This window comes from Haliotis asinina, chromosome 14 (genome assembly GCF_037392515.1).
Source record: "Haliotis asinina isolate JCU_RB_2024 chromosome 14, JCU_Hal_asi_v2, whole genome shotgun sequence".
NCBI lineage: Eukaryota > Metazoa > Mollusca > Gastropoda > Lepetellida > Haliotidae > Haliotis > Haliotis asinina.
Genome location: NC_090293.1, coordinates 15174101 through 15189371, shown reverse-complemented (window position 1 = coordinate 15189371; position 15271 = coordinate 15174101). Strand labels below are relative to the sequence as shown.

Below are 15271 nucleotides of genomic sequence, written 5' to 3'. Positions count from 1 at the left end.
AGAAGTGAAATTGTTAAAATGTATCCTTCATAGTTCGTGCTTGACCGTGATTTTTCATTACGAGGAACACAAAGCGGAGTATCCTCCCCTTTTACCAGGTATTCATGAATATGTCTGGTATTGTCAGTACGACATGTCGCATGATGACATCTTCAAATCTGGACTTACAACCCAAGTAGGTGTAACTGATATAGGGTCTTATTGCATGCAATTTATTGGCAAATACCTGGTCGTCCCAATTCATTGCGGATGCAGCTTGTTATGCTAGCTTTGTAATCTGAGTATGGAATAAGAAGTGGAGTCACAGATTTGTTTAGTGCTGCCTTAGGAGCAAAATCGGCCATTGTGTTCCCAGAAATACCAGCATGGCCGGGTAACCACCAAAAGAGGATGTCGCACTGGCCAGTAGCAAGATCATTATACAATTCAATAATTCGATGAAAAGTGGAGGTTTATAGGAATTATTTGTAATGGCCTGGGGGCATGAAAGAGAATCGCACTTGCTATTATAATTTACACGCACTTTGGTACAATTTATAGTACCGGACTATGAGTGTGGACTGCAGAGATTTTGAAAAACTAGTTCTATACATTGCATTTCATTTCTTTTAACATGTCAATGGTGGGATGGGACAGTGGTGAAGACGAACAAAGACTGGAATTCAAATTTCTTTGGAACTTTGAAAGAATAAGAGTAGCTATTACAATTTCCCTCAGTTTGTTCTAATTTTCGGTTCCTGCCACATAAGTGCGATGTCGGTTTGTGACATTTATGAAGGTTAGTCTGACATTACATTAACATTGTGAATGTTTCCTTGCATAATAGACAATGAAAATTTATGTATTTTATTACATTTTACCACAGGAGTTATCACAATTTACCGCAGCTTCGGTTGTTACAATTTGAAGCAGTTTTTATTACAATTTACCGCTGGGCAGTTATTACATTTTGCCTCAATTTTTCTTACAATTTGCCCCAGTGTATTAAATTTTACCGCGTTATTACAATTTGAGTCGTAGCAAACGTTCAACTGCTTCACGCTGTACTGACACAAATGATCCACGCAAAATGATGAATCCTAGAAAGTCTCACGTAAGAAGCGGTTGTAAAATCCTTCTAAATTTGAGAACCTCGTTTTGACGGCCGCGATCACTTCCGGGAAAATGGCAACTATTTACATGAACGACAGCGTGACAACGAAATAATGTCTTTGAATGATATCTGCGGGAGGGGCTGTTAGAGTATCACCAGGTAACAGGTGAATCACGGAATGTCCGACTGTGTTGTAATATGGATATATGATCATTTCAAAAAGCACATAATGAGTTAATTGATCAATATTGTTGTCTTGACACGGCGGTTCATGGGAGTAGTAATTTGTGTATGTCAGTGAACAACGGTAGCGCTACGATAGCATCTGATTCTTGCTTTGAACTAGTTTTGCAAACTTTATGCCACTTTGTTAAGATATTGTTAACACATTACTCAGTATATGTACGTCCCTGCATTAGATGTAGGCCTGACATGCAATAGGTCTGATTCAAAAGGTTGTCACAGCTGGGTTGCTCGTATGCAGCGAACCTTTTGTGTTGCCTAGCTAGAACCACGATCGGCTCAGAGAGTCAATAATATCATATCGATGACTTTGTACAGCCAAACCAATATAGCTAAGAAGATCAGCTGACCCAATTTTGGGTGCCACCGTTTACAGCCCAGGGCTGAGCCGGGTGGATACCCATGAATGGTGGGTAACAAGTCGGACCAGAGGTATCAGTTTCGGTACATGGACCCCTTATAATCATGTGACTTATAGACTGAACAATATAATATTGTCTTTGAAGATTTATGTATATTAATTGTGTAGTCACCCGTTTTGGATATAATACTTGATTCAGATAAAAAAAAATCAAAATTGAAGCCCTCAAGGTGAATATATTGCCATTTCCTTCAAATTAAAGGAAATGAACATTGGCTGTACCGACCCAGTAGGGTCACAAGGGGTGGGATACCTGCATAGAAAAGACTACCGTTACGTGTACAACCTTCTGTAATTTTCAGGGTTTCATTTAAAAATTATATTTCAGATTTTGTTTAAAGACTCAAGTCACAATCACAGTGAAAGCATCCAGATGGTGGTGATTCACCAAATCTGATATCATATTTTGTCAGTAATTATTATCGTTGTCATTGGATTGTCTGGTCCAGATTCGATTATTTATTGACTGATGTCGTAAAGTTTTGAAAATTGCTTTATGCAACGTCTAACAACAAGCAACTAACCAAACAAATATTCATTTCCTATTTCTGTTCATACTTGAGAAACAAGTGTACATTTTCATATTTCTTATTCATTATGACGTTTTTTAAAATTTACTACATGTTTTTATTGCAGGTACACCACCTTATGTTTTATGACGTTTCCTTATTGATTAACAATTACACAACTGCACCCGGCAGTGTTTGCTCCCATTGTTTACACCCAGTGTTGGTCAGATTGTGACGATTCCGTCACTTGGGTCTCGGCATTCTAGTAACAGTTATGTTGCTGTTGCAACATAGCTAAATTAGGCCTGGCCTTGTGATGCCATTTAGGCTTAGTATTGAATGTGGCCCATTTTGTAATTGGGATAGCCCTCAACCTCCACACCCTCAGGCGTGAAATCTACATCTGTGCGTGCCTTTGTTATCCCCTGCAACATGTATTGTATGGTGTTGAAATGGACTGTCTGTGCATTCATCTGTCTGTGTCCATTCATGCACATTTGTCCCTTCTGATTCAGAACTTTAAAACCATTCAATATATCTTTACCAAACATGACACATAGATAGGTCTGGTGGTCTACTGGTGCCTTTTGAAATAGTTTTGCGTTGCAATGGCAACAAGGTTGACCTCGCCAGAAATTGGAGGTAGTGCTTTCTTCCAGAGCAGAACTTTAAATACCGTGCAGAACTTTAAAGCCATTCAATACTCTCCATCGACTTTGCTATATATACACACCAAAACATCTGACTTAATCCTACCAGGTAGAAAATATTCATGAAGAGTATTTTGCCATTGCTGGGGATATGGATGACTTTGTCATGTTGTTTTTCCTTCAACATTGTGCTCCGTACTGCAACATCATGCGATATAGTCGTGCTCCCTTTATCCGAATGCTTGTGTTTTTCTTGAAATCGGATAAACGAGTTCCCGGAATTTCTGAACCACGGAGCATATGTACAGTACAAGGAAACATACAACGAAACGAACATAATAGGCCTCGGACGTAATCTTTATTGATTGATCTCATATTAACAAGCACTTGTTGCTTCAACTTCATATTTCCTGTTGGATAGACTATGTCTAGACTTAAACCATGCCAACCCACCATGAGAATAAGCAACGTCTGTGATACCCATGCTATTGCCCAAAGTATGTGCTTTTTCAATCAACATTTCATCATTGACAAATTGACATGCCTCAAAATTAGCTCAGTTTCACCTTGCTAATTACAGGTAGTTAATCTTCTCACTCTTCAAATAGTGCTGACTTCTTTCATGTTACGGCACACAAGGCCCTAGGTAACTGCATGTGTAAACATATTGACAGGTGCTCAACCATCTGCATATACGAGACAAAAATGCATATAATTTAGCAATTTTTATGTGAAAATGACCGGTTACGGAAGCAGATTTCTGAATATGTGAGTAATTTTACAACATTGTGAATTCGTTTTAAGGAATTTTTGTTCAGAAAGTGGGTTTTCTGGACATCTGAAGTTCGGATAAATGGGGCACGACTGTACATCTCAATGGCTATCAATCATTTTCAGGAAACTAGCAGGCATCTCAGAAGTAGGGCTACGCAGAAAACATGTCTCAGTCGGTAAGTTTTCAAAGCTCTGTCATGTCAGCTCTATCTATTGAGCAGTTAGACGATATAAAAAATGAAAGTGAATTGTGATTGGTGCACTCAACTTCCCAGCATAGGCACCTGATTGGATAAAAAGCCACCCAAAGGAGGTAATAAAATTATCGGTGTTGTAGATGCATCAAGGGAATAGTGGATATTTATCAGAACGTTACCCTGGAGATATTGAGGATGTTGACACAAATAGCTGCAAATTGCTGATACAGCATTATACAGTATTCACACACTCTCTCAGTGTTTACTTCAGACAATGATATGAAGATGTCTTATTGATTATGAATTATTCAAAATAATGACTCGTAAATTCGAAACTTGAAAACTGAACAACAAAAATTCTGAAATGTCTTAACAGATGGTGAAGATTGTATGGTAGATCTTCCCATAGTAATGGGGAATGTCACTTGTCCTTTTCACCTTTTAATGCCATTAACATTAGCTATCATAACCATCTGATTCTTGCTTTAAACTATAGTTCGTGTTCAGTGAAAATGTACTGATGAATTTCACTTTAAACAAGAAAGTAAAGTGAATAAAGTGAAATTAAGATGCCGAATCCTCATAATTTTACCTTGGTAGTTGAACATTTAAATCTCAGAATTTTATTCATCTTAGGAATAGGATTCGCGATTTTAATTTCTCTTTATCTGGTTTATTTTTGGGTTTGAAGTGAAACTCATTGGTATGTTTTCACTGCAAACAGACAGTTTAGCAAACTTTATTCCAAATTTTCCACACATTTGTTCAGTATATACATGAGACCCCGCATTAGAAGTAGGCTTGACATGCTATGGGTCAGATGATACGTACTGTTTCGGAAGTTTCCATATTAGATGGTAATCTGCAGTGCCTTGGGCTTGGTACCATAAATGTTTATATGGTACAAAGGTACTTCTTTGAGTGGCATGTTGTAGAAGATTATAGTCAGTCAGAACAAGTATATATATTATATATATGGATGACAATTTCGTTAATTCTTGAGCACATTGTTTCATACTTAAAAATGATACAAGGAACCGTGTAGAAACGACATGCTCTTGACAGTAAGAAGTTGTCATCCATTATACTTGTTCTGTGGTACAGTATTAAAATGTAATATTATTGGCATGTTCCCATTTTGCCTACGTCCGATTTTACCTGCACTCTTATCAAAACACATTTACACTTCAGTAGCCATTTATTTGCTGACAAAAGTGTATCAATTCAACAAATATTTAGCCCTAAACGTTTTTTTTACATGACCATGCATTCCATGTGCCAAATTTCTTGTACCAGCTGTATGCCTTTGGTATGCTGATACAATCCAACAGTATGTAATTTGGTGCCACAACACAATATTATGCGGATATTGCGGAGGATAGATAATTCAATTGTCTTAGAAATGATTAGTCATTTTAAGCTTTTTAATTGATAGATTTTATTCATTTAGGTCATTTTGTCATAATCTGTTCACTTTAATATTGTCAGTTGTTTGTTGTATCTTTCTTTGAACCACTGTTGTATTTATGATCACAACTATATGGCAATACAATAAAAATAATATAAATTATTTTTAAAAAATTAGATTTGATGTATGCCTAATAACGTGCCTGATATCTTTTGTTATGATGGAGAAAGGATGTAAGGACATATTTTCTTTTCAGTATGATCCTCGTAACTTTGAGTTTGTGGCACGGATGGGTCGAATTGTTATACCAAACCAGAATTCTAAGGTGCCAGAAACAATCCCTGTGACATTCCGCATCCCTGAACCTCCACAGCAGGAACTGGTGGTAAAATACTTTGACATCTCACTTGGGCTAAACAAAACAATATATATTTGAATGTATTCAATAGAATAAGTAGTAGTGAGTGAGTGAGTTTAGTTTTACAATAGAAATATCCAAGCTATATGGCGGTGATCTGTAAATAGTCAAGTCTGGACCAGACAGTCCAGTGATCAACAGGATGAGCATCAATCTGGGCAATTGGGAATCAATGACTTATACAACAAGCATACCGTAGTCATCTTTTATGGCAAGCATGGGTTGCAGAAGGCCTGTTCTACCCTGTACCTTCATTCGTCTGTCACCCTGGAGATGAGATCGTGGCATAATGATACAGCCGTACAATATTGAGGATCCCAATACAATGCTTAAATTATATGACAAGTTGTATTGTAAAACACATGAATAATGCAGAAATAGTTTAAGAACCAGTTTAGGCAGATTCTCTGGCTGTTTTGGATTGGATGTAGTAGCAGAATCTACACTGTTCCCCAAGTATTCTGTTTTCTCCCTACAATATCCAGTTTCTGCTGATTCAGGTAATACCTGCGAAGATCCAGCTTATAACTGATCTTCAGCAAAACATGCTAGTCATACAAAGGCGATGAAAGGGATCTGGTGGTCAGGCTTGCTTGCCGTGTTGACACATGTCATTGTATCCCAGTTGCATAGATTAATGCTCATGCTATTGACCACCGGATTGTCTGGTCCAGAATCAGTTATTTACACACCACTGCCATGTTGCTGGAATATTGCTGAGTGTGGTGTGAAACTAAAGTCACTCACTCACACTGTATGTATAAGAAAATGAACACATATGAACGTACTGTATCAGAATACAAATGGTATTCCATCACTGCGTCTCCATATATCATATCGCATCCTTAATGTATCGTCACACATTAGTAATTACAAATATTGAATCACAAATATTGACGCATTGCATATCCACTGTGTTAAATCTCCCATTTGTTTATGCAGCAGATTCACAAAGACAACTAGTTGTGAGTTTGATTTGAATAACATGATGCTGAGAGTTGTTCAATCAAATTACACTCCTTGCACAATCACAGTCTTGGCAGTTTATTTTAAATGTTCCAATTTCATTAATTTCTTATGTTTATTCTTATTCATGATGATGATGATGATGATGATGATGATGATGATGATGATGATGATGATGATGATGATGGAGAAAAAGTCAGCTGTACAACAAGTAAGTAATTTCTTCAAATGTTTTTCCAGCAAGATGTTCTGCTTGGCCGAAACATGAGGGCTGCTCCATTTGGAAAACCAATTGATGCATCTTTTAACCTGGATGACTTTACACAAGATGTGAGTAGACCAACTTTTGATATCACTGGCATAAATCCCCAGGAGATATTCCCAGTCCCAGGTTAGAATTGATCCCAAGCCGCACGTGGTGGTTCCAAGGACCATTGATTTTTTTGGGGGGGAGGGGAATTGGGTGTTGTCCATTTTGTACTTGGGAGGTAGGGAGTTCAGCAATTTCGGACATTAAAATATTTAAATTGATTTTGTACGTAAGTTTTATGGGGTGTCATTGAAATTATACATGTTTCTCCATAAAAATCATTATTGGCCATCATGGATCTGGTGGTTAGACTTGTTAACCCCATGAAGATCCGGGTTAGAACTGATCTTCAGCAATCAGGCTTGCCATAAAAGTCCATGACTGCATGGTGGTCAAGCTTGCCAACTTGGTCGTTGGTTATGATGTCAATCACTGAATTGTGATTATTTACAATTATTTACAGATTACTCCAATAACATAATTATGGCATTGAAACAAAGGAGAAACAAAACAATCAGTCTTGGTGACTCAACTCATGGTGGGTCATGATAACCCAACTGCATGGATTGATGCTCTTGGTATCAACCACTAGAATATTGCTGAAGCAAGCAGTGAAAAACAACATTGCTATAGTTGTATGCTCAGACATTATTTCAGCAAAGGCATGTTCACCCAAAAACCCTAAAATTATCATCCATCAGATCAGTCTAAGTAAACTGAGGCTCGGTATTTTTCAGGACACTGATTATACTGAGTCAGACAAACCCTAGTAGAAGGTCATGTCAGCTAACCCTTTCAATTGACTAATCAGAACACAGCTTGCCAAATAACGGAAGCTGACATTTGTGCATACCTTTTGAACTTTTACCTCAAATATGTTTGTACCTGAATGATTCTGAATGCTATTTTCCATACAATCGCTTCCAAGTAATGCACACGGAACATACCACAATGGTGACTAAAACGTCACTGACAATAGCAGTTTTGTCAGTGTTCAAGGGTGTCAGCTTGCAGAAATATTAGCTGATGGTAATCATGTCATCAGAAAACCCCAAGCGTTTTGTTTGTTGAGAGATCAGGGTCAGTGACTTTGGAATTTTGTAAGTCCCTCTGAAGCCTAAACAGTAGCTGTTGTCCTAATTGGTTAAATCCATGCATTGGTGTTGCATTTGACTGGACAGTCATAGGTCGCTGATAGGTTAGCTGATGCAAACTTCTGCTTGGGTTTGCTAGACTTAGTGTAGCAGTGTAATGAATAATACTGAGCCTTAGTTGACTAGTCTCCGAACAAACTAGTCTCCAAGTAATAAATCATGGTTACATTGTAATTACCCTTCAACTGTTGTCTCCCTCTTTCAACAGCCTGCACTTATCCAGGAAATCAGGGGCAGTGGGGTAGCCAAGAAGTTATTTGTGGTGTCCCTGACATGATATAAAGCGGCGTAAAACTAAACTCACTCTGTTACTCACTCCCCAAAAATTCCTCATACTATGTGAAGGTATGCAGCAGTAATGAATGTTAAGTTTACAAAACACACAATTTGCTTTCCATTACCTGATCAACTTGACACAGTACTTAGTACTTAATTTTATTTGATACCTTATCAAAAACATATATGACAGAGAAGATGCGTATTGCCTCCGAATTTCTCTGAACACTGAATTTAAATTTCATGCTGAAGCAATATTATTGTGATAATGCGCAGATGATACATCCCTTACAGTCATGATCAAAAGTGATTCAGTTTTTCTTGATTTCACAAAAACCAAGCTGCTTGACCTTGAACATGATATTAAGCATAGTGCAGTGAGTGTCTCTAACAATACAACTATTGCAAGCCCGTTCGCTAGTATGATAGGTTTATGAAGGAACTTTGCTCTACAATTGTGGGTCTTTCATGCCTTTTATGTTAGGCAGGTCAACTGGGATTGGTCTGTGGTCTTTATCATAGTTTCAAGACCTCATCTCTACATTCATCCTCCTCACAGGGAGTGAGTTTAGTTTTACGTCACTTTTAGAAGCATTTATCTGGGAGCAACAACAGATATAAGCTCCACACATTGTACCAATGTAGGGGATTGAACCTGAGTCCTTGGTGTGACATGTGAACACTTCAACCACAAGGCTACCCCACCGCCCCTTCCCAGAACCTCAACCCCAATACTCTGACATCACAAACTAGCATCATGAAAGTAGAACAAATGTATTAACAGATTTGTACCTGAAGTGTTAAGTCCAAGCAGGGGTTAAATAATCAAGGGACAAGGTTGTTAATTTCAGACAATCAAGTAATGGTATCTTACTTGTCTGTAGGCTACATGATAATTTCTCATGATTTCAAACTGCAAATAAACTTGGATTTCATTTCATATCTGCTCAAAATGTAGCTATGAAATTTCACAATGGTAACAAAGTAGAGTTATCTTTCTTTGCTGTTTATCACCTCTCAATAAATAGTTCTCTAAACTTTAACATGCAATACCATGTTGATGATAATTTCATCGCAGTTTTCTCATAAGAATCATGACAAGAGAAAAATTAGTGAAGGCAAGTTACTTTCTTATCGTCTTTTTCCCCATGGCAAGTGGCTTTTGAAAAAGTTTGAACATCTGATGAAAGTGAAGATTTATGTGATGACAGAATGTTTTGTGGCCATTGTCATGATCACCATAAATTCATTTCAGCTTCCTCGTCATAAATGCAGCATTGATGACGATGTAAGTTTTGTTCATTATAGGATAGAGACCTCGTGGATGCTTGTCACATGGCTCGACCAGATTAACCCAGAATTAACAATACTAATGCTTCATACAGAAGTGACAACTTTACTGCTTCTGCCAAATAATGTATGTTTCTGCTTTGTTCAAAATTGATAAATGTAGTGCTTCAATATATATTACTGCACTATACAAGATTGATAAACATATTGCTTGCGCCAACATGATAAACACAGAAGTGATATATGTACTGCTTCTAATATACGTTACTGCTTCATACAAACTTGATAAATGTACTACTTCTAATATACGTTACTGCTTCATACAAACTTGATAAATGTACTACTTCTAATATACATTACTGCTTCATACAAACTTGATAAATGTACTACTTCTAATATACAATACTGCTTCATACAAACTTGATAAATGTACTACTTCTAATATACGTTACTGCTTCATACAAACTTGATAAATGTACTACTTGTGCAGAAATAGTACATGTATATTGTTTAATGCACAACCGACAAATGTACTGCTGCTGCAAAGTAATATTTATATACTGCTTTAAACTAATTTGATAAATATACAGCTTGTGCCAGATAAATTTAGCCACTGGCCTGTTAGACTGTGACAGTTACTGGCCCACCTGGCTAGTGAACTTTAATGGGCATCATTAAATCTAAGCTTTTCCTTTCTTTCTACATGCAAATTTCAGGCTAGTGAATTGTCACCTGGTAACTTTCAAGCATAGCTTGTCTGACTAGCTAGTAAAATTTGGAAACTGTTTTGCACACTGTTTATAGTATACATATATACCGCTTTTACAGTGTTGAAGTATATTGAAATATATGCTGGTTTATGTGGAAACATTGCCTGCACCATACACTAGTGTACTGGACCTAGATTATCGAAGCTATCTTAGTGTTATCATGGTTGTAACTACCATACATTAACATTAGCCTACAACTGTCTTAGCTATAAGAAAACTTAAAAAATGTAGCTAGGTCCTGCATTGTACAAAACTGTTGTGTATATTACCTTGTGCAGACTAGCAAATATACTGCTTCATACAGAATTCACCGTTATATTGTTGCACAAAGAATTATGTTGCACGTGGAATTATGTTGCACATGGAATTAACTTGTCTGTCTCTAGTCCCTTGAGTATACATTTTTAAAAACTAAAAACACAAACTCGAGCATCACGGGGCATGACTTCTTAAATTAGAAACTGTTTTGGATTCCTCTTGGATTTTATTATAAAAAAACTGTTGATATATATTTATAGCTTTCATGACTTTACTTCGGGGAATAAAGGTCAGTTTAACAATGAATAATATTATTGGTTTATACAACCTGAACCCAAACATTTCTAAGCACAAATTTAGCAAACCTACTACCTAATATTAATTTGCAAACATATTACTGCCTTCAGAGGAAATATTTTGGCTGTTCATGCATTGTGAAAGTGTGTACTGCTTTTGCATAATGAATGCTATTCTGTCTGAGATTTTAGACTGAGTGCCCTTGGAGTCACATAAGAAGAAAAAAGTGAAAAAAATGTTGAAAACCTGGTTTGATTAAGGTCTTGTATGTTCAAAATATTAAGTTGTTAACATCCAGTGCATTTATGCAATGTATGCAACAGATGCTCTGTTGATATTGGTTCTTTTATCAGTGACCCACAACTTACCCATGACTTTATTTGTTGTTATTGATAACATGGATTTCTAGTACCTAACTATGTGGGAATGTCTCTTCACCTTTGTAGTAGACTTTCAGGTGAATTTCAGCCTCAAAGCAGGTCTTTATGGCCATCTTGTGTATAATATCATACTAACATGGTCAAACTACCAGTTCTCTTCCTCAGCTTTACATCCTGACTGAGAAATAAGAAATCAGTTTAACAGTGTCCCCTGTTTCATATTTTGGTCCATGTATAAAGATTCAGAGAAACAGTTAAGGCTACAAGAAGTGTGTGCCCAATAGCATGAAAGCTGCTAGCCCTGATCAGAATGTGTTGGCCCTATGTGTTAACAACCATATGAATAATTCCCAGCAACCAAAACGTGTGATGACTGACAAACTGATTTAAAGAGTAAGTTTTCCCCCATGAGCCATGGTTAATGCAGTTGTCATGTGTTTACCACCCTGATTAAGTCTGTGACAATACTGACCACTAGTAGTGAACTGCGATGTGCAAAATAGTTCCAAAATTTTGTTTGACCTTGGCCTTGCTTTGCCTGAAAGCTTCTAGGACATAAATAATTCACTATCACAAAGTGTGAATGAAAAAACTAAGCAAAAAATATCCCCAAATGAGAAAAATGTTATGGCTATCAACTTCTTTTTTATTGTTTAACTGCCAGTCAGCATCCACCTGATGTAGGGGCAAGGAATAGCCCAGAAACGTTGTGTAAACAATAAAGAGGAAGTTGACATCCATTTTGTTTCATTCCTGAATACCAACTTCTACATGCTGCCCAAGCACCTAAAAGATATCCCATGAAATTGAGGCATTTGGGCCAGTGATTGTGGAGATTTCCTGGGCTAACTGGATTTTTAATAACCACAGACTAGCAAGCCAATGGGAGTTTTGCACACTGGGTCTGACAAGGTTTGCAAAGCAGTCAAACTGTTCGGGGATCTGAACCTATCAACATGTGTTTGTAGAATGTTGACAGCTCAGCTAATGCCCATGTGGTTAGATATCAAGTTAGAAATATATGTGTCTGATCAACAAGAAGGTCTGCAGATTCTGTTATCATTATAGTGATGTGAACATATTTGAATGCTTTGATTTTATTATTGTTTCGATGACCAACATCTTCATAAAGAGTGAGTGAGTGAGTGAGTGAGTGAGTGCTCTACTTTTAGTATTACCCATGAATGTAATGCTAGCATACACCTGAAAGTCATCCTATATTTTTCGTGTTTGGGACATCAGACTCCTTTTCCTCTAAAGGCAAATGCTTCAACCTCTCAGAAACACCATCACACTCAAAGAGTGATAAATGTGTTTAGTTCTGACTGCCTGTAGAAGTTTTCAAACTGGTGACATCTCTTATTTCAAGTTTGAAAACTTTCTTTTCAGAATGATGCTTTGAGAAAGACAATGTTGAGGGAAATGTTGGAGAGCCGATCAAACATCAACAAAAGGCGTGCAACCCGAATGCATGCCCAGCAGCTTGTGAACGAGGTCCTGTTGCAGAATGAGCTAAGAGAATCGAGGAGACGAGAAGACATGCTGCAGAAAATCATAGCCAAGCTTGACGATGGAAAAAAGAGATCTGCGCCAAACCTGAACGGTGCTGAGTTATTTGAAGAGGGAAGTCCCCCTGAGCTTAAAGAATGCATAGAGGAGGAACTTCAGCGTCTTGTTCCAATTTTGAAAGAAACAGAAATATAGGATTTCTTGTTTATTGATGCTTTTGGAGTCTAGTAGCGTTTTGGACATTGTCTCTGGTAGTCAGTAGGGTTTACTAGGGTAGAGGATAAGGGATTAAGAATTGACCAAAGACAAATGGTGCCACGATGATGCAAGCGTCATAACTGGAGGTCAGGAATCAATCAGTACCTCAGAACATATGTATTTGAACAGCACAGACTATATGGCATGAAAATAACTATCCTGTGATATAATTGTACAGGTTCTTAAGCCATTCCATGATATACTCAACTTTTTAGATATGTCCTGTATCTTGGACTCTTGTAATTCTAGGCCAGGATTTTCGAAGCTCTCTTAGCTCTAAGATAGTTGTAAGTGCCATACATCAACATTAATGTATGACTGGCTTAGTACTAAAAGAGCTTTGAAAATCTAACCCCAATAGATTATAACAGCCCTTGATTAAAGAGATGTTAACCTGCTTGCACTAGGTGCAACCTAAGATAAAGACCTATTTGCATCAGCCAAATTCCAGTTGCAACATAGTGTTTTAAAACATCAGCGGTTTTGGTGCACATAAAGATGTTTCGGTGATGTTGTACCCATGAAACCATACTGATCCATGTTTATAAGAACTGGCCGATGTATGTTTATAAATAGTAATGTTTCGGTTTTGTGACTGTTCAAAGTTAAGAAGTAACATGAGCTGACATATTTATGCTTATAATGTTAGATTTGTTGTTGATGTATTTCTCACAACTGACTTGCACTTTGTGGAAGTTAGTCTCATCACTAGCTTGCACTTTGAATATTGGGTTGCACCAGTGCAAGTAACATAGCACCAAATCAAGCCCTGTTCTAGTATGTGACTTCTGACATAGCTGGCGATGTAAACTGTTGTAAGGATGATCTCACGATTTTACTATTGAGGTACGTGTAAATGTAGCAGTTCGGACCTTTAGGCATCTGAGAAGAACCTGTTATACGATATTCTGAAAATAATCCACCACTAAGCTACAGTGTCTATCTCAGGGACTTTTTGTTTGTTGGAAAAAGGCCACATAACAGTTCTAATGCAATACAGAAAGTTCTCTTTTTCAGCACCTTTCTTAAACATGGGCAATATTGACCTAGATAATTGTAACCTCAAAATTTTCAAACCTCAAAGCGTTAAAATTGCAGTCAGCAGTGAAAAGGTTTGGGTTTTTTTCACTCTTGAAAAGTGATGAATGAAGATTTTCCAAATGTTGTCACGTGGGTGGCAGTTTGAGGGACTCGGCCTTACTCTCCAAGGGTCCAATAATAACTGTTGTATCTGTATTGTATTTGTAGACAAAATGCTGCCAGTTGCTGTAAACACTAGTGTCATATGTTGGGCCTCCCACCAGTACATGATTGTACTATTTCTTGTGTATTAGATACTTTGCAATGTGTATATGCTAAACATGCTAAAGTTGAGAATATTCTACACTCTATGAAATCATGTACAGCATTCTATGATCTGAAATAGTGACTGTTTCAAATGCAAAGGAAAAACAATTTGGAGAATTTTGTCATGAAAAGCTGCAAATTCATAAATTAACAAAAAGGAAGAACTGAAATAGAATAAATGTTTCAGAGGCCATGGTAGCAGGTCAAATTCCAATTAATCGACAAGTGATTTGTGAAGACGACAATCATGATGATGAATAGTTTGCCAAGTGATAATGATATTTCGTATTTCATGTTGGTAAAATGGATGTGTCATAGTTCTACTGTTGTGTACCAGTATGAGGTCAAACGTTCCCATTAAGAACAATGAGATACCTCCCAAACTGGCTTGTGTGTTGTACTGACTTCATACAGTAGACAAAACCCAATTACCTTGAATGTTTTATGTCCACTTTTAATAGCTGACAAATACGTCTTCTTGGGTATTGTGTGCACCAAAATATATTGCTCACCCTCTTATATTCACCTTTATATCAAAATAATGTTTCGGGTGTTATGTACAGACAAAAATGCACATCGACACCGTTCCCTTTCGGTGAAATTCCAGTATTGATGAATGCATAACCTGTCTTGTAAAAACATATTTGGGATTTCAGATGCAACATTGCAAGGTGTACTCTTTTACCATTAGAACTGCATCTGATTCTCAGCATGACCTTGTTTGTATTCGCAGGTTATGGGTG

General features: G+C 37.2%; 1 protein-coding gene across 1 annotated transcript; it reads left to right on the top strand.

Annotated features, from left to right (window-relative positions):
* The first annotated feature begins 1157 nt into the window (after nt 1-1157).
* On the top strand, nt 1158-14685 carry LOC137262174 (uncharacterized). Its single transcript, XM_067799958.1, has 6 exons — nt 1158-1252; nt 3814-3866; nt 5552-5680; nt 6920-7009; nt 9675-9707; nt 12804-14685. The coding sequence occupies exons 2-6, from the start codon at nt 3855-3857 to the stop codon at nt 13116-13118; spliced, it is 579 nt and encodes a 192-aa protein (XP_067656059.1). The 5' UTR covers nt 1158-1252; nt 3814-3854; the 3' UTR covers nt 13119-14685.
* Nucleotides 14686-15271: the final 586 nt, after the last annotated feature.